This window comes from Hemibagrus wyckioides, linkage group LG17 (assembly GCF_019097595.1).
Source record: "Hemibagrus wyckioides isolate EC202008001 linkage group LG17, SWU_Hwy_1.0, whole genome shotgun sequence".
NCBI lineage: Eukaryota > Metazoa > Chordata > Actinopteri > Siluriformes > Bagridae > Hemibagrus > Hemibagrus wyckioides.
In genome coordinates this window covers 20,430,746-20,455,115 of record NC_080726.1, presented here as the reverse complement: position 1 = coordinate 20,455,115, position 24,370 = coordinate 20,430,746, and the positions used below count along the sequence as shown (strand labels likewise).

General features: G+C 39.4%; 1 protein-coding gene across 2 annotated transcripts; it reads left to right on the top strand.

Moving 5' to 3' along the window:
* Nucleotides 1-349: 349 nt before the first annotated feature.
* LOC131368110 (alpha-2-macroglobulin-like) lies at nucleotides 350-24,259 on the top strand. Of its 2 annotated transcripts, none has more exons than XM_058414000.1 (35): nucleotides 350-669; nucleotides 4,441-4,543; nucleotides 5,467-5,647; nucleotides 5,925-6,081; nucleotides 6,186-6,238; nucleotides 6,419-6,439; nucleotides 6,549-6,714; nucleotides 6,816-6,900; nucleotides 7,059-7,173; nucleotides 7,263-7,383; nucleotides 7,539-7,648; nucleotides 7,740-7,910; nucleotides 8,036-8,269; nucleotides 8,362-8,574; nucleotides 8,675-8,824; nucleotides 9,229-9,354; nucleotides 9,705-9,798; nucleotides 10,128-10,251; nucleotides 10,401-10,626; nucleotides 10,710-10,836; nucleotides 12,053-12,174; nucleotides 12,258-12,309; nucleotides 12,424-12,507; nucleotides 13,277-13,453; nucleotides 13,562-13,637; nucleotides 13,783-13,939; nucleotides 16,441-16,509; nucleotides 16,642-16,804; nucleotides 16,984-17,174; nucleotides 21,796-22,011; nucleotides 22,196-22,317; nucleotides 22,930-23,011; nucleotides 23,131-23,199; nucleotides 23,348-23,453; nucleotides 23,527-24,259. In XM_058414000.1, exons 2-35 carry the CDS (start codon nucleotides 4,446-4,448, stop codon nucleotides 23,565-23,567), a joined length of 4,299 nt encoding a protein of 1,432 aa, XP_058269983.1. In that variant the 5' UTR covers nucleotides 350-669; nucleotides 4,441-4,445; the 3' UTR covers nucleotides 23,568-24,259. The 2 variants fall into 2 exon arrangements, with proteins under 2 accessions (XP_058269983.1, XP_058269984.1); XM_058414001.1 differs by lacking the exon at nucleotides 350-669 and adding an exon at nucleotides 696-1,583.
* The last annotated feature ends 111 nt before the right edge of the window (nucleotides 24,260-24,370 follow it).

The window sequence follows — 24,370 nt, the reverse complement described above, 5'->3', positions numbered from 1 at the left end:
ATGTATGAAACACATGACTGAACAGTGCCCTGAGTATTTCAGAAACTGCTGATCTCCAGAGACACACACACCAGTCTGACTGAGCTATTAGAAAGTCTCAGAACTAAAACTATCACCCAGATAGCTGCTCTTTATTGCCATGGTGAGCAGAAAAGCACAGTCTATACCATAGGGTACTATTTAGACAGCAGTTAGTGTAGACAGAAAGGTGTTAAATAATAAAATGGCCACTGAAATAGTTTCGCGTAAAAAAAAAAGCGCATAAATGTGGGAAGACTGGTCATCGCGATCTGGACGCGTGTGTGTGTGACAGAGGGATGTGTCTTATCCGCTCAGCCCCTTTTACTGAAGACGCAAATAGGCACACAAGAGTAAACTCAGAGTAATAAGACACAACGTGTTTACCTGCGGGTTCGACCTGCCTCCTCTTCGCACAGCCGACGCTCGACCACGCCCCCACAGACACAGGTTTCCTTTGATCTCTCTTAAAGAATATCAGGGGCTCTAGAACTCAATGCTTGGATTGTCTTCTGGCTCGCTTCTCAGTAACATGTCTGCTGCGTACCTGCTTTGAGTCTCTTTCTTTTTTCTTGTTTTATCGTGCATTGGACTAACTACAGAGAGTGTTCAGGTTTTAAGAAGGACTTTCTTTCTATAGTTTGAATTGAGGTAAGCTCTACTGACATTGTTTACGCATGTGTTTGTGTTGAGATTGTGTTAGTTAGTTAGCTAAAGTACTGTTAGTTTCCTATACAAGTGTCAAGAAGCGTTTATTGTCATTTCAAGAAGTGAATATGTAGCTGACGCAGTACACAGTGACATGAAACCACGTTTCTCCAGGACCCTGGTGCTACAAGTAGGTTGTCCTAGCCACGAAAAGTGCATGGTGTGAAACCTAGTGCAAATAGTGCATGACAAAACAGGACATAAAATATAACAAAGCGCCGACCAGTATACAGTCTGTATTGACCATTGTGCATACAGTAGCAGCAGTTGGTGGCAGCATGTAAACAGTGTTTATGTGAATGGTGTTGTAAACATAGTGTGTCAATATACATGTACCAAACCATCTACCAAAACATTCCTCAGGATGTTTGGTATCAAATGATTTAATATTTCATCATGAGCAATATGGTGAAATATCATGTAAGTTTATGAAATAATATTTGCAGTATATGCTTTTAAATATTGCAGTGTGTGTGTGTGTGTCCTCTCTCTCACACACACCCCCACACATACTGGAGCCACTTTGTCTACACCGGCAACATTTTGCCATTGTTTCACAAAATCATTCCCAGAGACTGAATTAGCATGTAACACCTTGGGGAGAATTCACCAGGTTGGGGGTCCATCCTCCCATACAATCCATCGTGTCTGTCCCATTTGATACTCTGGCCATTATGCACTACAAAGAAGTGCATAGGCTATAAGTAGGGTATGAGAGTTAGACTAGAGGAGATCTTGGTGAAGAGACTGTGCTATCTAGTCTCAAGGAAGGCTCTTAGATCTGATCTTGTTCTCACTCCAAGGCTGTTAAAAATTGATTTGATATTATATATATATTGGGTCAGCTCATTTCACTGGTAAGTTTTCATATTTTACTTGTTGCTTAATTTCTTACATTTTTTTAAAAAAAATTATAAACACTGTAATGTGCTATTTTTAAGGGATTCAGTAGTTGTTATTGAAAGGTTGTGTGTTAGATGAATAGTGATGAGATTAATGGTATGTTAGACGTTTAAAACAGACCCAGATGTACAGTTCATGTGGTGCAGTTTGTTGTCTTTTGTGTTTCTGGGAAATGGAGTTCAGTGCTGTTGTTTGGTTGTGGCATGTAATTCTTACAGTTGTTACATAATCAGGTGCATTTAGGAAATATTGTGGGGTGTTGTGATTGTCAGCACCAAGTGAAATAGATGCAGAAGCATTTGTAAAATTTAAAAGTGCAGCGTAAAGTATTTGCAAACTTCACCAGTTTCACTAATTTATTTATTACAAATATTGATTACATTGAGGCATAAATACATCCATTTCTTTGATTATTTTTTATATACAATTATAAATCTTTTCATTTGTTGCAACAGGTTCCTTCTCTTATACATGCTAGAGTACTGTTGGAGTTTTTCTGCACTTTATATTTCACGTACTATCACTGTTTTAAAAAATCATTACTTGGCCATTATAGTAAAGTAAATGATCTAAAGATCAAGGTAGTTACTGTGTGGGTGATGCTTTTACCAAAAGCAGAGTAACATAGTTTAGTGACCGTATGTTTACTGTAAGTAAACACTGCAATAAATGAGACTAAGTGCAGATTCGGAACTGAACCAAAATATCTCAATATCAAACCACTGAAATGTTAACTGTGGGCCAGCTTGTACAGTTATATTTCTGTGTGCCAGCTTGTACAGTTATATTTCTGTGTGCCAGCTTGTACAGTTATATTACTGTGGGCCAGCTTGTACAGTTATATTTCTGTGTGCCAGCTTGTACAGTTATATTTCTGTGTGCCAGCTTGTACAGTTATATTACTGTGGGCCAGCTTGTACAGTTATATTACTGTGGGCCAGCTTGTACAGTTATGATACTGTGGGCCAGCTTGTACAGTTATGATACTGTGGGCCAGCTTGTACAGTTATGATACTGTGGGCCAGCTTGTACAGTTATGATACTGTGGGCCAGCTTGTACAGTTATATTACTGTGGGCCAGCTTGTACAGTTATATTTCTGTGGGCCAGCTTGTACAGTTATATTTCTGTGGGCCAGCTTGTACAGTTATGATACTGTGGGCCAGCTTGTACAGTTATATTTCTGTGGGCCAGCTTGTACAGTTATATTTCTGTGTGCCAGCTTGTACAGTTATGATACTGTGGGCCAGCTTGTACAGTTATATTACTGTGTGCCAGCTTGTACAGTTATATTACTGTGGGCCAGCTTGTACAGTTATATTTCTGTGGGCCAGCTTGTACAGTTATATTTCTGTGGGCCAGCTTGTACAGTTATATTTCTGTGGGCCAGCTTGTACAGTTATATTACTGTGGGCCAGCTTGTACAGTTATGATACTGTGGGCCAGCTTGTACAGTTATGATACTGTGGGCCAGCTTGTACAGTTATGATACTGTGGGCCAGCTTGTACAGTTATATTACTGTGGGCCAGCTTGTACAGTTATATTTCTGTGGGCCAGCTTGTACAGTTATATTTCTGTGGGCCAGCTTGTACAGTTATGATTCTGTGGGCCAGCTTGTACAGTTATGATACTGTGGGCCAGCTTGTACAGTTATATTACTGTGGGCCAGCTTGTACAGTTATATTACTGTGGGCCAGCTTGTACAGTTATATTACTGTGGGCCAGCTTGTACAGTTATATTACTGTGGGCCAGCTTGTACAGTTATGATACTGTGGGCCAGCTTGTACAGTTATGATACTGTGGGCCAGCTTGTACAGTTATATTACTGTGGGCCAGCTTGTACAGTTATGATACTGTGGGCCAGCTTGTACAGTTATGATACTGTGGGCCAGCTTGTACAGTTATATTTCTGTGGGCCAGCTTGTACAGTTATGATACTGTGGGCCAGCTTGTACAGTTATATTACTGTGGGCCAGCTTGTACAGTTATGATACTGTGTGCCAGCTTGTACAGTTATATTACTGTGGGCCAGCTTGTACAGTTATGATACTGTGTGCCAGCTTGTACAGTTATATTACTGTGGGCCAGCTTGTACAGTTATGATACTGTGTGCCAGCTTGTACAGTTATGATACTGTGGGCCAGCTTGTACAGTTATATTACTGTGGGCCAGCTTGTACAGTTATGATACTGTGGGCCAGCTTGTACAGTTATGATACTGTGTGCCAGCTTGTACAGTTATATTACTGTGGGCCAGCTTGTACAGTTATATTTCTGTGTGCCAGCTTGTACAGTTATGATACTGTGGGCCAGCTTGTACAGTTATATTACTGTGGGCCAGCTTGTACAGTTATGATACTGTGGGCCAGCTTGTACAGTTATATTACTGTGGGCCAGCTTGTACAGTTATATTACTGTGGGCCAGCTTGTACAGTTATATAACTGTGGGCCAGCTTGTACAGTTATATAACTGTGGGCCAGCTTGTACAGATATATTACTATGTGCCAACTTGTACAGTTATATTACTATGTGCCAGTTGGTACACTACATTAATTAATTGCTTATGCTATTAAAACATTTAGTTTAATATGTTGTTATCATTGATGTATTGATTGTGGCAAATTAAGGCAAGAAAATGTAATAGGTTTTATTTTTATTTACATCTGCCTTTTGTACTATACATATCACACTATTGTGAACCCTACAACATGTTAATACAGTTTTTCTTATGGCAGAAGTTTGCAATTCAGAGTGGTTGAGAGATGATAAGTGCAGATGGGTTTTAAAAAGGTATGTGTACTTATTGGCAGTGCTGATGGACTTCATCATGGTGGTCAGTCAGGTCCACATAAGGAGAAGGCTGCTGTTAGCCAGCTTTCTCCTTCTCTCTGTCTATGGACAAACTTCAGGACCGTAAGTATCATACAACTTTACACTGTTGTCATAAAATCTGTCAGATTGCCAAGCTTGAACAGGGACTGTGTTAACACGACAGAAATGACGCACGCTGGTTTTATAATTTTAACTTAATTGCCATTAACAATTCAGTAAAAATCTATTATGGCACAACTATTTTAAAAACATTTTCAGAACGTAAAAGCCACCTCTAAACATTCAGGGTACGAAAGAATTAACAGATACCCTAAACATATCCTTCAACATATCACAAACCTATCATTCAAATTTTTCACACTGTCAATCACCAACACTGCTGGAGCAATAACAATAAGATCAATGACATTGAACAGCTTTCACCCCGAAGGAATTTGACTGAGCACCAGCAATTAAGCCCCAGCAGCTGCCACAATGAATAACCATAAAATACCAGTGTGCCAGAATACTATTATAGGCCTATCAGAATGTTTATTACCTTTAATTGTCAGTACCTAATTTCATCAGTTCAGGGGCATTGAAGAAATTGCTTATTTTTCAGACTCTTACACCATGCATATTTATGTATATCTTAAGCATATCTTAATACTGAAAAAAAGGGTTTGCTTTTCAGGTGTTTTAGGCAGTCATGCTGTGTGATACTATTTTGTCTCATAAATAGAAGTTTAGCTGCATGATTTTATATATTTAAACATCTAACCCAGCAATAACAATGACTGCAGATAGGTACTTAGGTCAGCGTACCTTAAGGCACTTTGTATATACTTTTGCAACAATATCGATTGTTCAGTTGAGTATGGTTAAGTTAGGTAAGAGTTTTCTCAAACTACTGATGTAATCTGTCTACAGTAATTATACAGTAACTTATATAACCTGTCTCCATTTTTCACGGATTACATATGAACAAATTGATAATCATCATAAACCTTCACTTATGTCTTTAGATATTTTATGGTGACCTTTCCTGCAGTAATAGAGTCTGGCTTTCGTGCAGTATTCTGTGCGAGTCTTCTGAAGCCTAATGAGACTTTGCAAATGAGCGTTTATCTGGTTCATGGCAACCAGAGTAGAACTCTTTTTCAAGAGACAGTGGAAAAGGACCTTCACCACTGCTTTGATTTTGAGGTCAGCAATTGCATCTCTACACTTTATTGACTGAAGTATGTAGACAACTGACCGTCACACCCATATGTGCTTTTTGAACAGTAGATTTTCAAGTGTGGCTGTGGGAATTTGGCCATTTAGTCACAAGTGCATTAGTGAGCTTGGGCTCTGAACTAATTCTTCTCAGCAACACTTTGGGGTGTGATGGCTAGGTGTCCACACACACGCACACACCATGCATATGAAATAATGTATTAATGATTGAGATGGTGGTTTATCATGGAATACATCTTCACAGGCTCCACAGGTAGAGGGTGAATCAGTGCAGGAGATTAAAGTAGAAATCAAAGGGGAAAGTTTTAAGATGACAGAGATAAGGAAAGTGATGTTTAAATCCTTTGTCACATTGACTTTTATCCAGACTGATAAACCCATCTACAATCCAGGCCAAACAGGTGACTAAATTCTTGCAATATGCCTCACAAATTTCCATTTTAGCTTCATAAAGGTTATTGATGGTACAGCCCAAAACATCACACTTGCTCTTGTTTTTTAACAGTGAATTTCAGAATTGTCTCTACGGATTCTCATTTAGTCCCACTTAAACAAAAGGTAAGAGGAGAGTTTTATAGTGTTGCTCCCATCTATGTGTAGATTTTTTCAGTTATGCAAAGTTGATAACTGAATAAACCATAGCTTTCTTCCTTGTAATGTGTCATATTGTCGTAATGTGTTGAATTTAATGTGGTTGTTTTATCATGGAAATTACAAGCACTGTCTTTCACTCCACAGTACAGCACAGTGTTTCTTCAGGTAATCTGGAATCCTACTCAACATTACATATTTTATGACACCTTTGTCCATTTGTATGGTTTTGTCTATAAGTGTTTCTTATAAATGTATCTTTTGTGGAACCCAACAGGATAGTAATCATAACAGAATTGGTCAGTGGACAAATGTGTCCTCGCCAGGTCTGATACTGCAGCTTTCTCATGAGCTAAATCCTGAAGCTCCACAGGGAGAATATCAGTTAACTGCTGAGATTGGAGACAGGTTGATCCCACACCAATTTAAAGTGAAAAAGTATAGTAAGTCACTACTAATAACAGAGAATTTCTTTTTTTTTTTTGCATATATAGAGCTGTAAGCAGACTTAACTCAATGTAATAATAAACTGTGTCTGATTTAGTTTTACCCAAGTTTGAGGTTACATTAAAAGCACCTGAAAAACACAGCATTGGTGAGGAGGAAGTGAAGCTAGAAGTTTGTGGAAAGTAAGTTTTTTTTTTTCCTCAAAAACTAGTCTTAAAATTATCGTTTTATTAACAGTGTTCATATAGCTGAGTTTCTAGCACATGTGTATATGATCTTTCATGCTGTATGTCTTATATTGGATTAATGTGAATTAATGGATTAAAACTATGAACTCAAGGTACACTTATGGACAACCAGTGCCTGGTCAAGCAGTGGTTCAGGTGTGCCGGCGATTTAGGCAGCATTTTTATGAGCCACATATGATTTCACCCTGTCTGAGTGAGACTGTGGAGGTATGTGTGTTACCTTCTATTAAGAATCATTTCTCTCTATCTCTAGTGATAATAATTCACACCATTTGTTATTGGGTGTTTTTTTTTAGATGGGTCAAAATGGCTGTGCATTTCTTGTCATCAATATATCAACCTTCATGAATACTGAATTTGAAAATAAATTGGATGATCAACTTCAACTTACTACTACACTCACAGAGGATGGAACAGGTGAGTTAGTGACAGATCCCTAAAACAAAGAACCCACAGCTATTAACAGACTGATTCCTTATGTTATACTTTAAGTCTATTATTAAACTTTTTAACACAATTTTTGTTTGTATTTCATCATAACATACTGTGTTTTGTATCTTTTACTTGCTTAGGTATTTCCATGATGAAATCTGATGGGATAAGACTTTCTTTCCAAATTGGTAAAGTGGAAATCCTTGATTCACCAAAAAACTTTGAACGGGAAAAATCTATAGAAGGAAGAGTAGGTTTTTGTGTGTGTGTTTTTTTCTGCTTTAAAATTGTTTACAGTGTTTGACAGGACTATGACAATAATTATTTTTTTCCTTAATTAGATTAAAGTTACTACCTTCAGTGGAACACCAATTCCTAACAAGAAGGTGTATCTATCAGAAGGTGAATGGTGGTCTCAAACGTTACTACTCAATCTTACCACAGACAGTAATGGCTTGGCAAACTTCTCAGTCCCTTCACCTGAACATCCTAAAACAGAAATAATATTGAGGGTATGTTATGACAAAACAACTCAATAAAGGAAAAGAAAAGAAGGAACAAGAAATCAATTTTTGGTACACCATCATGCAGTAAAGCAAATTTCTATCATTGTTGTCCCTGTGTCACTGTTATCTAGGCAAGTGTCAATCCGGAGGAAAAATACCACCAATACAAAACACCATTCTTTTCAACTGCAGAAAAACGTATACAGCTGCTCCAACCTGCTACATCTTACAGTCCCGTGTTCAGTGAACTTTCAATAGAGAGCTCAGAGGAACCGTTTAAATGTGATGCTGAAATTACCATTACCATTAACTACTATATTGTTGGGGAAACTACTGAAAGTCACAGTATTGATCTTATGTACATTGTAAGTACAAGCCATACATTTTTTGAGACAGATACATTACTATCTGCCACCTGCATTACCTAATTATTATATTGTTTCTCTTTCTGGTTCAGGTCTTATCTAAAGGAGCCATTGTCCATCATGGACATGAGACAGTTGAAGTGGAAGAGTCTACAGATGTCAGAAAAGGAAAAGTCTCATTTAAACTATCTGTTCAGGCTGAGCTGGCTCCCGTAGTGCAGGTTGTGGTGTACTCTGTCCTGCCCAGTGAGAACATCATCGTTGCTAGCAAGAATTTTGATGTTGAAAAATGTTTCAGAAATAAGGTAATGCACCATCATTATGCACGTTTTACATTCATTCAATTATTCTGATAGTGCTGTTTTTTGCAATGGAATTGCTAAACCTGTGTAAACTTTTTTTCAGGTTTCGCTACAGTTTTCTCCCTCCAAGTCAGTTCCAGGTGAGAAGAACAATCTCGAGGTCTCAGCTCATCCTGGATCACTGTGTGGCCTCAGTGCTGTGGATCAGAGTGTGTTCATCCTGGAATCTGTAAACCACCTTAACGCTGAAAAGGTGAAATCAGGATGTAATGAACTTGTTCTGTCTAATTTGTAATGTTTAATTTTAACAATCCCCTTTAGGAACCATTTATCTAGGATAGAAATCCTGAAGGTCTCAACAATTGTGATGAGTAACAGTTAGGCTGCACATACTTAATTTCCATTGCAAGAAATCAGAAGACTGGGATCTCCAGTGGTTAGTCTGGTGTTCAGTGTGTGAATGAAACAGACTGTTTCTGTCTTGTCCCTAATGTTAATTAAAATCTTCCATGCACTAAGCTTACATATGCAGGTCAGAAGGTAAACTATCCATGTTTATGTTATGAGATATACAAGGAATTATTTGAAATGAAATTATTATGAATTATTTGTATAATTATTATTATTATGAATAATTTGTGCTTATATGTTCTGTAGATATTTAATTTGTTACCATTGGCATCGGTATCAAGTTATCCCTATACAGTTGAAGATCAGCAAGAGTGCTTGCATGTTAGACCCCAGAGGGATGTACGGGTTGACCATGTTTACAGTACATTAAAGGTAACTGACTGGACAGTTGTGCATTGTTTGTATATTATTAAATTAGGAAAACAAATCTTTACTATAATAAGGATGTGGTAGCTTAGTGGTTAAGTTGTTGGCCTACTGATTTGTAAGGCAGTGAGTTTGAATCCCAGGTTCACCAAGCTGCCACTGCTGGGCCACTGAGACATAAAAAATGACATAAAAAATATAAGTCTCTCTGGATAAGGGCATCTGCCCAATGTAAAAATGCCATGTGTATCTTGTTTAATATGTGAATCGTACATCTGTTTGACACTAAGTGCTTTTAGTTCACTGATCAATGCTGTACTACATGGATGATACTATGATGTATTTTTTCCTGACAGGGAGTGGGGCTGAAGATGGCAACAAATTTGGTTGTTAGACACCCTCGTTGTTTGGTGTACAAAGGCGTGCATTATCATCGTGAACCTCTATTTGGTACGCCCTGGATCTTTTTCATATATATTTATATATGAAAAATAGTGAAATTTCTCATTCCTTTAATTAAGTTTTAAAAACTATTATATAAGTTATAACTAACTTCCAAAAAATTAAATTTTTTAAATTAGGAAATGTAATTAAATTTCTTATGTTAGATAAACTGCAGTAGAATTAAACCCAGTACCTATTGGTAATAATAGGATAAGATACACGTAATACTGATAGAATAAGTTACACGTAATGAGCTTTGTACCTACATAGTTCTCACAGATATATCAACTGTTGTACGAGTTCTGGTAATTGTTCATATTTTTGCTGCTTTGCAGTTGCATACAGGACAAATTTGGGTCTTCCAATTGCATTAGCAGAGTTTTCTAAAATACAGGAACCCATCGAGACAGTTCGTAAATTCTTTCCAGAAACTTGGATATGGCAACTTCTTGAAGTTGGGTTAGTGAATCAACATATTACATTTTTGTTTTACTTTTATCATGTATGTTTGTGTGCTGTACTGATTTGAAATTTGAACTATAATAAACTGAAAATGCTTTCATTCCACAATGTAAAAAGATTAGTCTCTTTTTTTTTTTTTTTCACAGAGACTCTGGATCAGTACAGCTTCCTGTCACTGTTCCTGACACCATCACCACTTGGGAGACAGAGGCATTCTGCGTATCCTCTAAGGGTCTGGGTCTGGCCCCTCCTGTTCAGCTCACTGTGTTTCAGCCCTTCTTCCTGGAGCTCTCGTTGCCCTACTCCATTATCCGGGGAGAGGTTTTTGAGCTGAAGGCCACTGTCTTCAATTATCTTTCCAAATGCATTATGGTACTGCAAGGCCAAAAGAGATATATTTACAGATATGTCAATTAAGTCGAACAGTAAATTAATCACCTGTGCCTCACTGACAGGTTAAAGTGACCCCAGCCCCTTCCTCGGATTACACTCTGGAACCATCTTCTGAGGGCGAGTATTCATCCTGCCTTTGTGCAAATGGAAGAAAGACCTTCAAGTGGACTCTAATCCCCTCTGTGCTTGGTCAGTCCTCTAACTCTTTCAGACTCATTCATGGAGCTCTGCTTTTTTTGCCAGTGTAATCCTAATTTGATCGTAGATGCAGGCATATTCATATTTCTTGTTGGGTTAAAAGTACTATTTTTTTATGTACACTATTATGATCATCTGCTTTGCATGGTGGCTTAGTGGATAGCACTGTTGCCTCACAGCGTGAAGGTCCTGGGTTCAAATCCCGGGTTTGAACAGGCAGGGGCGTTTCTGTGTGGAGTTTGCATGTTCTCCCTGTGCTTACCTGGGTTTACTCCGGGTACTGCAGTTTCCTCCCACAGTCCAAAAACATGTACATTAGGTTGATTGGTAATTCTAAATTGCCTAAATTGTCTAAATAGGAGTGAGTGTGTGTGGTTGTCTGTCTGTATGTGAGGCCCTGTGATGGACTGGCAACCTGTCCTGGGTGTACCTCTGCCTTTCACCCAATGTGTGCTGGGAAAGACTCCAGCAGATCCCTGTGACCCTAATTAGGAATAAAGCGGGTATAGAAGATGAATGAATGAATATTATGATCATATGATCTTCACAAATTAGTTTGTATGTGCAGGGGTTGATGGAATTTTAAGGAATTCTGACCTGTTACACTACACATTTGTGGTGTCATTAGTTTGATGAGGCAAAGCCTATTTTTTGTACATAGTATTCTAAAAGGTGGGCATACACTGAGCAAATATGTTTAGCACAATCCACATATGTTTATAGTCAATCTGCATAAGTGCCTAAAAATATATTTACTGTAGAGCATAAGGATGAACATGTACAGCATATGATTTAAATAATGATGTATAAATAATATGATGTAAATAGAACATTACCAAACTTAAAACCTGTAGCCCTACTGTAACTGTGTGCACCCTTGCAATGGTTAAAATGCAAACTTCATATATTAACAAAATGCGTTTTCTAATTCACATTGGCAGTATGTGTTTATAATGTGCTTACAGTCAGAACAGATATTTGCAGCACTTATTTCCAAAGCAGAAACGGAAATAACGTGAAATTAGTGAAGCGTAGGGACATTGTAAAGCCCAGTGGAAAGTAGAAATATCTCATTCTTGATTTTTTTTTTTTTTTTTTTTTTTTACTGGGTTCTTGTTTTTTTCGTACCAATTTGAAACAGGGTCCATGATCACATATCTGCTGCAATGGATTTTAGTTAATTAGAATTACCTTCTTTTTGCTACAGGAGTCGTGAATGTGACCGTGAGTGCAGAGGCAGAACAATCCCAGACTGTGTGTGATAATGAGATTGTGAGTGTTCCAGAGAGAGGCCGTATTGACACAGTTACACGAAGCCTCATTGTACAGGTCAGCAAATTGATGTTATCAGAAAATATATGCTTATTGTTCTAATTATTTCTAAGATTCAGTAACACTTTATTCCCATATAGGCTGAAGGAAGTGAAAAGACAAAGAGCCAAAGCTGGTTGTTATGCCCGCAAGGTTAGATTTACACAGATAAACAACTGATTTATTTCTAATTGTTTACACTTATGTAAAACTTGTACCAGCAATACCACTAGGTAAATGTATAGATGTATTTCCTTTCTCTTACAGGCAACAGTGTTTCAGAGGAATTGGAGCTGACTCTTCCTGAGGATGTAATAGAGGGATCAGCACGAGCTTCTGTTTCAGTGCTTGGTAAGGGTGCTTTTGTGCTAAAATTTACATTTTTAAATTAAATTTTTTGTGCTAAAATTTAAATTTGCAGTTTATATGTACATTTCTAATAAATAACAATTGCTGGGGTTCAAAAGCATTACTGGCAGCAATGAAAAAAACAAGTAAGAAATAAAACAAGGTAACACAAATAGTGTAAATGTATATAAAATAATAGAAGAATCCTCCTTCCTGAATTCTTAATCTAATCATGTGGATGGCCTGGTGGCTCCCTGAAACTGGCAGTGTTAAGAGCAGGAACTCATATGACCGCCCTTTCTGATGTGGATCCATGTCCAACTTCAGGTTCAGTAGTGTCTAAAAACAAATCTGTATTGTGCCATATCATGTCTTGCCACGTTATATTCAATCAGCAAACTGGAATCTAGCTTCCAGTGTCAGTTTCAATAACGTAGTCTGAATAAAATACTGCAGTGTATTCACTGTTGCTAAGCCGCTCTCTTCAGGATGCTTAGATGGTAAGCTGTCAGCACTCTCCACTAAAGCGAGCTCATTAATCTTGTTTAGACAATCAGAAGCTGCCACAGACAGAGCAGGGTCTATCTCTATAAGAAAGCTGTAATAAGCTCCTTATACTCCCAAATGTAGCTGCTTTGGTAGTACAGAACATAAGACAGTAGTATCTAATAATTCATTTAGCGATTTCTTGATTGTTTTAAATTGTTTATGAATATTTTTAAGCATTGTGTTTTTCTAAATAATAAAGGAATATTTTTGTGTTCATTTGTAGGAGACATACTTGGCCGTGCATTAAAAAATCTGGATGGACTGCTAAAGATGCCATATGGCTGTGGAGAACAAAACATCGCTATCCTTGCCCCCAATATCTACATTCTTCAGTATCTAGAGAACACTGAGCAACTCACCTCAGATATCCGTGAGAGGGCTACTGGTTTTCTAAAGAGTGGTCAGTGACATTATATTTCTCTTTATAATTTTTTAACAGGTCAGTACTAGCCATTATGAATATATTTTTTTCTGAAGTAATCAGAATCAGTAATTTGTCTTTACACAGGATACCAGAGGCAGCTAAACTATAAGCATATTAGTGGTGGATATAGCACATTTGGCAGGGGAGAGGAGAACACATGGTAAGAATTTTATGTGGCACATAGGTAGCATTAATGATGAAAATGTTTAAAAACGCAAAGCTTATTAATATACTTTCTGAATATCATGAGAAACTGTTTCACAAAGATATTTTAATTATGGACACAAATAAATCTCTCCCACCAGGTTAACTGCTTTTGTATTGAGGACTTTTGGCAAAGCACAACATTTCATTTTTATTGATCCAGACATCATTAACAGTGCAAAGCAATGGCTCATAAATATGCAGAGATCAGGTGGCTGTTTCATACAACAGGGAAATCTGTTCAATAATAGAATGAAGGTATGTCTTGTTTTAAGGCTCTCCATACTAGAGAACTACACCAGGTTACGTATGTAACCCAGTTCCCTGAGAAGGGAACGAGACGCTGCATCATGGCTGATGCTATAGGAACGCTTCTATGTGGAAGTGTCTGAAGCTCTGTGCTGACGCTATGGGAACACCAATACCAATACCGCCACATGCCTGGAGATGTCTGTCCTGGAGTTTGTGAAAGAGCATAAACAAGCCAGGAGCAGAGCATCATTAGCCCTGTAAGACCCAGGACACACGAGTGGGGTCTAGGTCCAGATTATAGAACCTGATAAAGGTGTGTGGAAAGGACCAACCTGCTACAGCACAAACATCCTGGGGTCGAACGCCCCTAGCCAGAGTGCTGGACAAGGCGATAGACCCAGTGGGGTGAGCTGTAATCCCTAGAGGTGAAGCCACACAGTCCACCTCATAGGCCTAGGAGATAGCTACCACTACCCAGCACAAGGTGCTGCTTGGAGACCAGATGTTGGGGCCGCCAAAACAGACGAAAAAGGGAGAGGACTTATGCCTTCTGCTTGAGCAATAGGCGTAAGTCCCAAGAATACAAACTAGGCACAGCAGGTGCACTCTCTCCTGCTCTGCCAACTCATGGGGCGGAGGGCAGAAGGCCTGCAGAAAGGCCATATGACTGGCTTACAGCAGAGCCAGTTCAAGGGCAGAAACTCCTCAGAGGCTGACTCCATTGGCTCAAAGGGGGCTTGGAGAAGCCCCTCCAGGACCACTGAGAGGTCCCAGAAGGGGAGACACGGTCTAAAGCCTCAGCCGCCTGGAGGTGAGAGACCAGAAAACAGGCACGTGATCCTGATGACACCAATTACACCAGAGGTGTACAATTACAAAGGTTTAAAATAGTCTCCACAACCTCAGTTGGGAGAACAGAGGCTCAGAGCAGGTGTGTAAAAAGCTCTTAGTGAGAGAAATCTGGTCTCTACCTAGGGCCAGATCTGGTGCACCAACCTGAACAGAGGGGAGCATCTGTCGAAAGAATCCTGCAACAAGGACACGCCCTAAGAGTTGGACCCAAGGTGATAAAGGTCTGTTCACATAAGAAGGGTATGAAGCTTGTAACGCATAACCCTGGGTGAAAACCCATGCTCCTGAGCCTCATGTGTAGCAGACCCAAAGGAATATCTTTGGCCGCTACAGTCATGAGCCCAGCACCCTCTAAGCCTGAGAGGCAGAAAAGCATTGGCCTAGTCAGATTTTAAAGTCAGACCTTTACGGCAGAAAGGATGTAATTCCCCAGAGAGGGAGACAGACGTGCCCGCATCGTGGCCGAATCCCAAACTATCCACCAGAAGGTGGTTCTCGGAGAGGGAGAAAGCACACACTTAACTGGGTTGAGGCCTAGGGACCTCATGTGGGCAAGCACGGCATCTCAATGCCTGGCTGCCACCTACCTCAACTGAGCCAAGATGAGCCAGTCTCATTGCTGAGCCCCTTACCACAGATGAGCTCCTTCAGCAGATCAGCTTGGTACGACTGCAAAACTGCCATTGTGTGCAGCACCACAATGGCTTTACCTGCGGGATTGTAAGCCTTCCCTCAAAGGCCGATGTGGCCCAACAGGGCCTCAATGGGAATGCAGACTTTCTCCATGCAGCCATTGAAGGGGGTGCCTGCAAGCGTCTCTTCAACCCTAGGTATTGCCACATACCCCTGTTCATCAAAGTTCACGATGGCTGAATAGTCAGCAGTGGTTGAGAACAGTCAGACAGAATAAGGATTATTCCACAACCTCAGTGTAGAGGTTTGGAAAAAAAATGGAAGACACCTACATGGAGGTAGAAGGCGGTGTGAAGTTAGTCAGAGATTATCAAGGTCATAGCAGACAACAGGCCAAACCTTTCATCATGCCAAACTAAACTAAGCTTAGCAACAGCATGTGTGATCACCTCCAGGAGCTTTTCAAACACCACAGAATGCGGTGGCATTTCGAATGCTGTTTGCTCCTTGTTGCCCTCATCCTCAGAGTCCGATGCAGATAGCATTATATCCTCAACTAGGTCGGGAGAAATTGCCATGCATGCTCCCAGAGCTGAGGTGGAGGTATTAGAGTCAGCTGAGAGGATGAAAGGGATTCATGAAGCCGTAAAACCATGACTGAATCCAGCATGCTGCCTCGATAGACATGGGACTCGAGCCATGCAGTACAAGTGTTTGTCTGTAAATACAAGCAAGCGAATGCGGAATTAGCATAGCGACAGTGCATGAAACTCAACAGTGTAATGTGACGTAGATGCCCTTTTATGGTCTTGATGGTGTGCTCCGCTTCGTCACATGACCTACCCGAGCCGATAAATCAGTTTGATTTCACACAGAGCTTCAGACATAACTTTTACATACTGTAGAAGCGTTCCCATAGTGTCAGCCATGACACAGTGTCAGGTTCCCTCAAAAGGGAACTTATTTATGTATATATTTACTAAATTTATTTTACCTGTGTGCATCATTTTCATGTATTACAGGGTGGTGTAAATGATGAAGTGACCATTACTGCCTACATCACTGCAGCATTCCTTGAATTGGGCATTACAGTAAGAGCATACAGTTTTACATTTTGCTTACAAATGACACTCTAATAATAAAACAAATTAAACTAAAACTTTTCTTGAAACTTTCTGAACTATTGCAGTTCTTATTTAGTATTATTTATGCTTTGATTGCAGGATCCTGTTGTGAATAAAGGGCTGTTGTGCCTAAAATCTTCTGTTGGTAACCTGACAAACACCTACACCACTGCACTCTTGGCCTACACTTTCAGTCTGGCTGGAGAGAAGGAAATTCGAGAGCAGCTACTAAAAGGGTTGGATAATGTTGCTATTGTTGGAGGTATGGAATAAGTAGAATAATTTGTCACATGATAAGTGATCTGTTCTTCAAGCTAATTTGCTATGATGACAGTGTGAATCGTGGTTTCTGTCTGTGGTACAAAGCACAGGAGGAATGCCTCCTATAAGCATTCAGAACCATCAAGTCAGTCTTAATTATCTTGTGTCATTTTATTTTAGTTGGTCATCTTCACTGGTCTCAGTCAGCATTAGAGGAGTCCGGCTCATTGTCAGTGGAAATCAGCTCCTATGTGCTGCTCGCTGTTCTCACTACAGGCCAACTCACTGCTGCTGATTTGGGCTATGCTAATAGGATAGTCAGCTGGCTGGTGAAGCAGCAAAATCCCTACGGAGGCTTTTCTTCCACCCAGGTACTCTAATTTGCATTTCTTTATTTAATTTTACTTCCAGCTTCACTGTCTCAAATTTTAACTTGCATCAAACAGCTCATAAAGAAAACAACCAGCTCAGAGAAAACAATATTTCTAAACCCCACACAAAACACCAAACAACAGCTAAAATGTAGACCAAAAACCATTGGGATCCCACTAAATATTGAGAATTCACTGCTACATGTTCAGTACAGCAATGATTGTAGAGTTAAAAGACACATTTAGAAGTCTAGTCCTTCTACCACGTGAGCTTACTTGTGGCCTAAAATTGGCCTTTTTTTCTTGTAAATGTCAGAAAGAGGCTAACTACACCTGGTTACATATGTAACCCAGTTCCCTGAGAACGGAACAAGATGCTGTGTCATGGCAGACACTATAGGAACATTTCTTTGCAGAAACTCTCTCTGAAGATCTGTGTGAAATCACTTTTTATCGGTTCAGGTAGATCATGTGACGAAGTGGAGCAAGCGGTGCAAGACCAAGAAAGGGCATCCACGTCACATTACCTTAGCTTATACTTGTCTGAAGCAAGCTCAAGTGAACGTCTGGAGTGTGCCAAGCAACGCAGCATCTCTTTCCCTTCTCAGAGAACTGGGTTACATATGTAACCTGGTGTAGTTCCCATTGAGGGAAATTGACACTGCGACATGGCTGATGATATAGGAACGCCAATACCAACGCCACCACATGCGTTGGAGATGTCTGTCCTAGAGGTTGTGAAAGGGAATGAATGAGCCGGGAGCAGAGCACCATTAGCCCTTAGACGGAGGTGGGACCAGTTGGATCTGAGGGAGCGAAGTGCAGTGCGAGGGGTAATAAGATATTTGAGGATAGATGATGCTGGTCCATTTTTGGCTTTGTAGGCAAGCATCAGTGTTTTAAATCTGATGCGTGCAGCTACCTGAAGCCAGTGGGAACACAGCAGTGGGGTGGTGTGGGAGAACTTAGGCAGGTTGAAAAGTCATGCAGCAGCATTTTGTATCATTTGCAGTGGACGAATTGCATTCAGAGGAAAACCTGCCAGTAAAGAGTTGCAGTATTCCAGTCACGAAATAACCAGAGACTGAACACTTGAGTAGCCTGTGTGGATAGAAATGGTAAAATACTTCTGATGTTGTGTGGAAGAAACCGACATGATTGTGTCACGTTAGCAACATGGGAAGAAAAGGACAGTTGTTTGTCCATGGTTACCCCAAGGTTGTGAGCAGTGGCAGAAGGGGAGATCATGGAGATTAGCCGTTTCCAGGGTGAGAAACTCCTCAGAGGCTGACCCCATTGGCCCAAAGGGAGCTTAGAGAAGCCCCATCAGGACCACTGAGAACAGGCACGTGAATTGCAGCAATGTTTGACATGCATATGCATACCCCAACATATAGGGTGATAAGCCCTCAGAGGCGTGTCTGCAGGAACTCTAGCACTGTACTAACAGGGCAGTGAACTAAATTCTGATGTAGAGCTGGGCGATATGGCCAAAAAATTTAATCTCCGATTTTTTAAAAACAAAATTCGATTTTCAATTTTAAAACGATTATTTTTCTTTAAAAAAAAATTAATAAAACACTAGAGACTATAGAATAGATTTTTTTAATTTGAGCAAAAACAATATAACCAAACATATGAACTACTGATTTGGACTAAAAGTGCAAAGTGCAAAATTACTTTCGCTAACAAGTTTTTTTTTGTTATTTTAGAAAAACAATAATCAATACAACATAAAAACCTTTTTTGGGGATTTATAAAATGCAAACTTTCACCAGTCTTTACAAGTTCTAATTATTCTAGTAAAATAAAGTAATATAACAAAATATGAGGGATTTGTAAAGTGCAAACTGCAGACTTAAATCACTTTTTATAAAATAAATAATTGTCACCTGAAAAAAAATCCCTGAAGAAAAACAATTTTGTAAATCAGTTCAACATGCAACTAACACGCTAAATAAAACCAACATGCAACACGGTAAATAAAATCAAACAGGAGCCATACAGCATTTTACATCTGTGTATATGGGCACAATCAGGGGCGAGTCTAGGATTTTCATTTAAGGGGTACTCAGTCCCCAATGAGGGTATAATAGTAAAAAATATAAATAAGTAAATAAAATAAAATAAAATAAAGGTTTGACTAACAGGGTAGGATGGTAAACTTATTGCAGCATTCCACTGTATTGCATAGATGTGTTTTATAACATTTGAGTACTGAACAAGCCAAATATGAGTCTTCCTGATCATGCACACACACACACACACACACACACGTCCTCTGATCCTCGATCTGCGACGCCGCAGTTTCTTCGCCGTTTTCGTTGCTAGGCCATTTTTAACATTTCTATTCAGCCACCCTAAGAATTCTGCGATTCTCCATAAACTCTACACAAATTCATGATCGCTTCAGTCCCCTTTAAATTTCATATGAAAACGGCGGCAGACTTTCGGCTCTTCCCCATCTTTCAGCGCGTTCTTCAATCCGACTGAAGAAACCACGCCTCTCTTAGAAACAAGCTCTTTGTGTCGCAGAACTACGGAAGCTCGCTCTGCCAAACCAAAGTGAAATTGGAAAATCGATTTTCGTTTTTTCAACATCGACATAAACCATAAATTCGAATTAATCGATAATAACAATTAATCGCCCAGCTGATGACACCATAGGCGAAAGTTCAACATAGTCTCCACAACCTCTGGGAGATCGGAGTCTAGGAGCTGGTCTCCTTCAGGGGCCAGACCAAGAGGTTCCAAATCTCAGGGTGGGGGTGGAGAATCGTCCCCTTTGCCGGAAAGACAGGTTCCTCCTGAATGGAATATTCCAAGGAGCAAGGCTCAGGTGGGCCAATGTAACACATGTACTTCGTCATGGTGTACCCTGGCTAGGACCCCCGTGAGCAGAGCTATCAGAGAAAGTTTACAGAAAGTTTACAGACAGAGCCTCAGCTACATTTGCACCATGGCATAAAGAGAAGGGCACAGGGGACAGTAGGTCGACTGCTCAGAGGCAAACAAAGCCACTTCCTCTCGGTCAAAAATTGGCATATCCATTCCAACACTTGTAGGTAAAGATGGCATTCCCCGGGCCTCAGCACCTGCCTCAGTAGGAATCCTGCTTCCGAATCACGTGCTCTGGAGTATAAATCACTCTCAGTGAGAGAAATCAGGTTCTTACCTAGGTCACCATCTGGTGCAGCAATCTGAACAGATGGCACAAACACAGACCACCTTAATGATTGATGTAGGGGACCATCAAAGGTAGTCCCTGATTCTTGGGAGGAAGTGTTTCAGCACTAGAAACATGGCCCCCATCTTCAGGCAATCTGTGTGCCATGAGAGACAGAGCCCTTCCAAATGCCATGGGCAGGGTGGCCATTTAGGACCGCTTGCCAACCCGAGAGGGAGGCGTTTGTTCACAGTCTTACGATGATGACATGCTTTAAGAGTGGGACCAGGTGAGAAACCAGGGTCTGTCCTCATCGTCACCCCTAAAAGCAAACCTGGAGAGTCTCCTGTGATCTGGCAAGATACTTATGGGAAGACAGGCATCCTTTAGGATTATTGTTGCAAACCAGTCCTTGCACATGATCTGCAACACAATAACCTTGTGGGTTAGCATCTTGAACTTGTTTCAGCGTACAATTTGGAGCATGCTTGTCTGAAATATTCCTTTCTTTTATCTCTATCAGATTGCCTTTCCATGGCAATCCATGCAGCCATGAAATGACTAATGTGTGGGCCATCTGCTTTGTGGCACCGAAGGCTAAATCTGTGTCTTGGTGGAGTTCGGACCTCATTAGTGAGCCCCTCACTGCAGCTCCTTTAGGTCTTGTGGCCATATAGGCCTTCCCTATAAGGCTTCAGTGGGGGCGCAGACTTTCTCCATTTGGCCGATGAAGAGGAGAGATAACTTGCAAGCATCTTTTCAACCCTAGGCATCGCTGCATACCCATGTCCATCTATGCCAGCAATGGATGAATAGATAGAAGTCACCTAATAAGGATTATTCCATGACCTCGACACCTCATTGTGGAGGTCTGGGAAAAATGGCAGAGGTCTGTATGCAAGTGGAAGGCAGCATGAAGTTAGGTAGCAGTCATCCATCTTAGAGTGGACAATGCTAGCCTTTTCATCAATCTAAGCTTAACAACAGAAAATGTAATCACCTCCAGGAGCTCTTCAAACACCACAGAATGCTGTGGCAATTTGACTGCTGCTTGCTCCTCATTGCCCACATCCAGCTCCTCAGAGTCTGATGGAGTAAAGCTGAGTAATGAGACGTAGATGCCCTTTTATGGTCTTGCTTGCATGCTCCACTTCATGACCTTCCCTCAAAAGGGAACTATTTTACTGATCAGTTTTTATATTAAGTCTGTTATTTTTAATCAAGCTTTGATTAAAAACAAGTACAAGAAGAATTAGCATTATGAATATACAAGCAATTAAAGAATAGTTTACACTGAACCCAAATCTTCTGCTATCTTTTTCCAATCTATACAAATTAGGTTTAAAGTTTTCTTTGGTCTATTACTATACTGATTTATACTAAGCATTTTTCTCACTGATATAAGAGTGGGAGCTTTCTTTTTTAATATAATCATTTTCCTCCTCTTTTAATCAGGACACAGTGGTGGCTCTCCAAGCTCTAGCTCTGTATTCCACTAAAGTATTCAGCTCAGAAGGCTCTAGCACAGTAACTGTAAAGTCAGCAGATGGAGACGGTCACAACTTTGATGTGAACCAGAACAACAAGTTACTGTACCAAGAAAGATCATTGCAGGATGTTCCTGGCAAATTCAGCATTGATGTGAAGGGCTCCACCTGCGTGTCAGTGCAGGTCAGTGCATCTAATGCCTTACAAACCTTTATATTTTTTCAGAGAAAAATAGAGTCCTATAAATCTGTAAGTGATTGTATAAGCACTGACTGCCCAGTTTCCCCAACAAATGCATTTAAAAATTCTATTCAATATATTTTTAATTGATTGCATTTTATTTATTAATTCAAATCCCTGCTTGCAGACAGCACTTTTCTACAATGTCCCCACACCTACTGAAATCAGTACACTGAACATTTTAGCGAAGACTGAGGGAAACTGCACAAAATCATTTGGTCACACTTTGAAAATTGAGTTCTCTGTCCTGTAAGTATAAATACATGCTAAATCCTTGAAGTAATATGAAAGAAAGAACAGTACCTGATTCCTCAGGTGATTAAGAAACATATTTTAAGTATACTTAAATTGTCATTCGAATCTGACATTAAAATACTGCAAAATCATATCAAGTATAAAAGGTATACATTTAGCATTATTCTGCATGCATAACATAACCAAATAATTTTTTATTATTTTATTATGTTTATATCATGGTGATTCCATATTCATGTCATCTACATTATAGGAATTGTTGATGTAGGAAATGCTGATACTTCTGCAATGGAAATTGTTTTATCGCTTCTTGAAAATGTAAAAACTTAGCAGTATAAAGTGTGAACACTTTGTTTTCTAGAGTATCACCATATTTCATTGGATTGCCATAAATATATTTTTTTATTTCAGAGATACAGTATTTTGGCAGAATTTGCAGAATTGTAGCTATGATTTGAGAAAGCATATGTTTGTACATCCATGACAATAATTACTATTTGTTATGACTGTTGTTGGTTATTGGCAATTATTGGCTATTATTAGTTATTGGTGTTTGTTATAGTAATTGATACTTAGTTCTTATTGTTGTCTGTGTTCAATTTTCAGATATAATGGGGAACTAAACAGCACTAACATGATCATAGTGGATATAAAACTCTTATCAGGGTTCACAGCAGATCCTGGTGAAGTAAGGAGTTTAAATAAAAGCTCAGGTTTCTGGTGTGTGTGTGTGTGTGTTGGTGATTGCCTTATATGTGGTTAATATTTAATTTACTAATGCAGAATAACTAGTGTTGTTTTTTTCAGCTACAAACCCAATTTATGGTTAACAGAGTTGATTCCAAGGATGACCATATTATCATGTATATAGAAGAGGTAAGAATCTGTATAGAACATTTTTCTTTACCTATATTACACACCTGTATATGCATTCCAGGAATATGTGCTTTGTTTATTACACACACACAAAAAATATGGATTATGTTTTATGTTTATAATATAAAATCTGGTGTATCTCCAACAGCTAAAAAGGGATAATCCTATCAGCTATTATCTACACATTAAACAAATGCTGCCTGTCAAGAATCTCAAGCCAGCTGTGATCAAAGTTTATGATTACTACCAAACAAGTAAGATTTTCATAGTTTGTTTGACATTGTTATTGTGACTCTATTGCTTCCATTTACTGATTCTTTCATTTAGATGACCAGTCTGAGACGAAGTACACCTCCCCCTGTGTCTAAGCTTCCAAATCTGCATTAAAGATTCAGAAAATCTCTGGATATCTTCTGTGTGTCGTGTTTTGCCTTTAAAAACAAAATGAAATTTCCAATGCAATATATATATATATATATATATATATATATATATATATATATATATATATATATATGTATACTGATTAGCTGTAACATTTTGACCATCTGCTTAATATTGTGTTGGTCCCCCTTTTGCTCATGTGCCCATTGTTGCCGCTTTCAGCAGTGCACGGGGTCATTATGGGCACCCTGACTGGTCTGCAGCTATGCAGTCGCATACGCTGTGATGCACTGTTTGTAACTGTATTCTGACACCTTTCTCTCAGAACCAGCATTAACTTCTTCAGCAATTCTTATATATGTTGTATATGATTGATCCAAACACATGGAATATAATGATGTACTCATGCTTTATGCATAACTGTAGCAATTTGCCCTCACAGTGTAAGCAGTCACAATAGGAACTAACCATTTTATTGTAACTAAAATACAAGCTCTTATTGAGTCAGTCATTTAGTTCAATCCATGAACAGCTGTTTGTTTGCATGTGGTCCACTTTGTCAGTAAAGCTGAATTTTCCTGCATCCAAACAAATGTATACAGTGCCTTGCTTTGATTCATCTCCCCTGAAACTTTGTCTTCTGAATAAAATAAATTTTCTCTTGAAGTCTTGCCAAGTTCTGAGCTTTGACTAGGTCATTCTAACATATTCACGGTCTGGGTTTTGATTATGGACTTGCATATATTCATATATGATAAAATATCTGCCTTGGTGTTCTTCAACCTAG

Bases quoted from the DNA above. Each gene is read 5' to 3' on its own strand.
- LOC131368110 (XM_058414000.1), top strand. From the start codon at position 4,446: ATGGACTTCATCATGGTGGTCAGTCAGGTCCACATAAGGAGAAGGCTG. The intron at 5,648-5,924 runs GTCAGCAATTGC...ACATCTTCACAG, and splicing joins ACCACTGCTTTGATTTTGAG to GCTCCACAGGTAGAGGGTGA. The intron at 16,805-16,983 runs GTATGGAATAAG...ATTTTATTTTAG, and splicing joins TAATGTTGCTATTGTTGGAG to TTGGTCATCTTCACTGGTCT.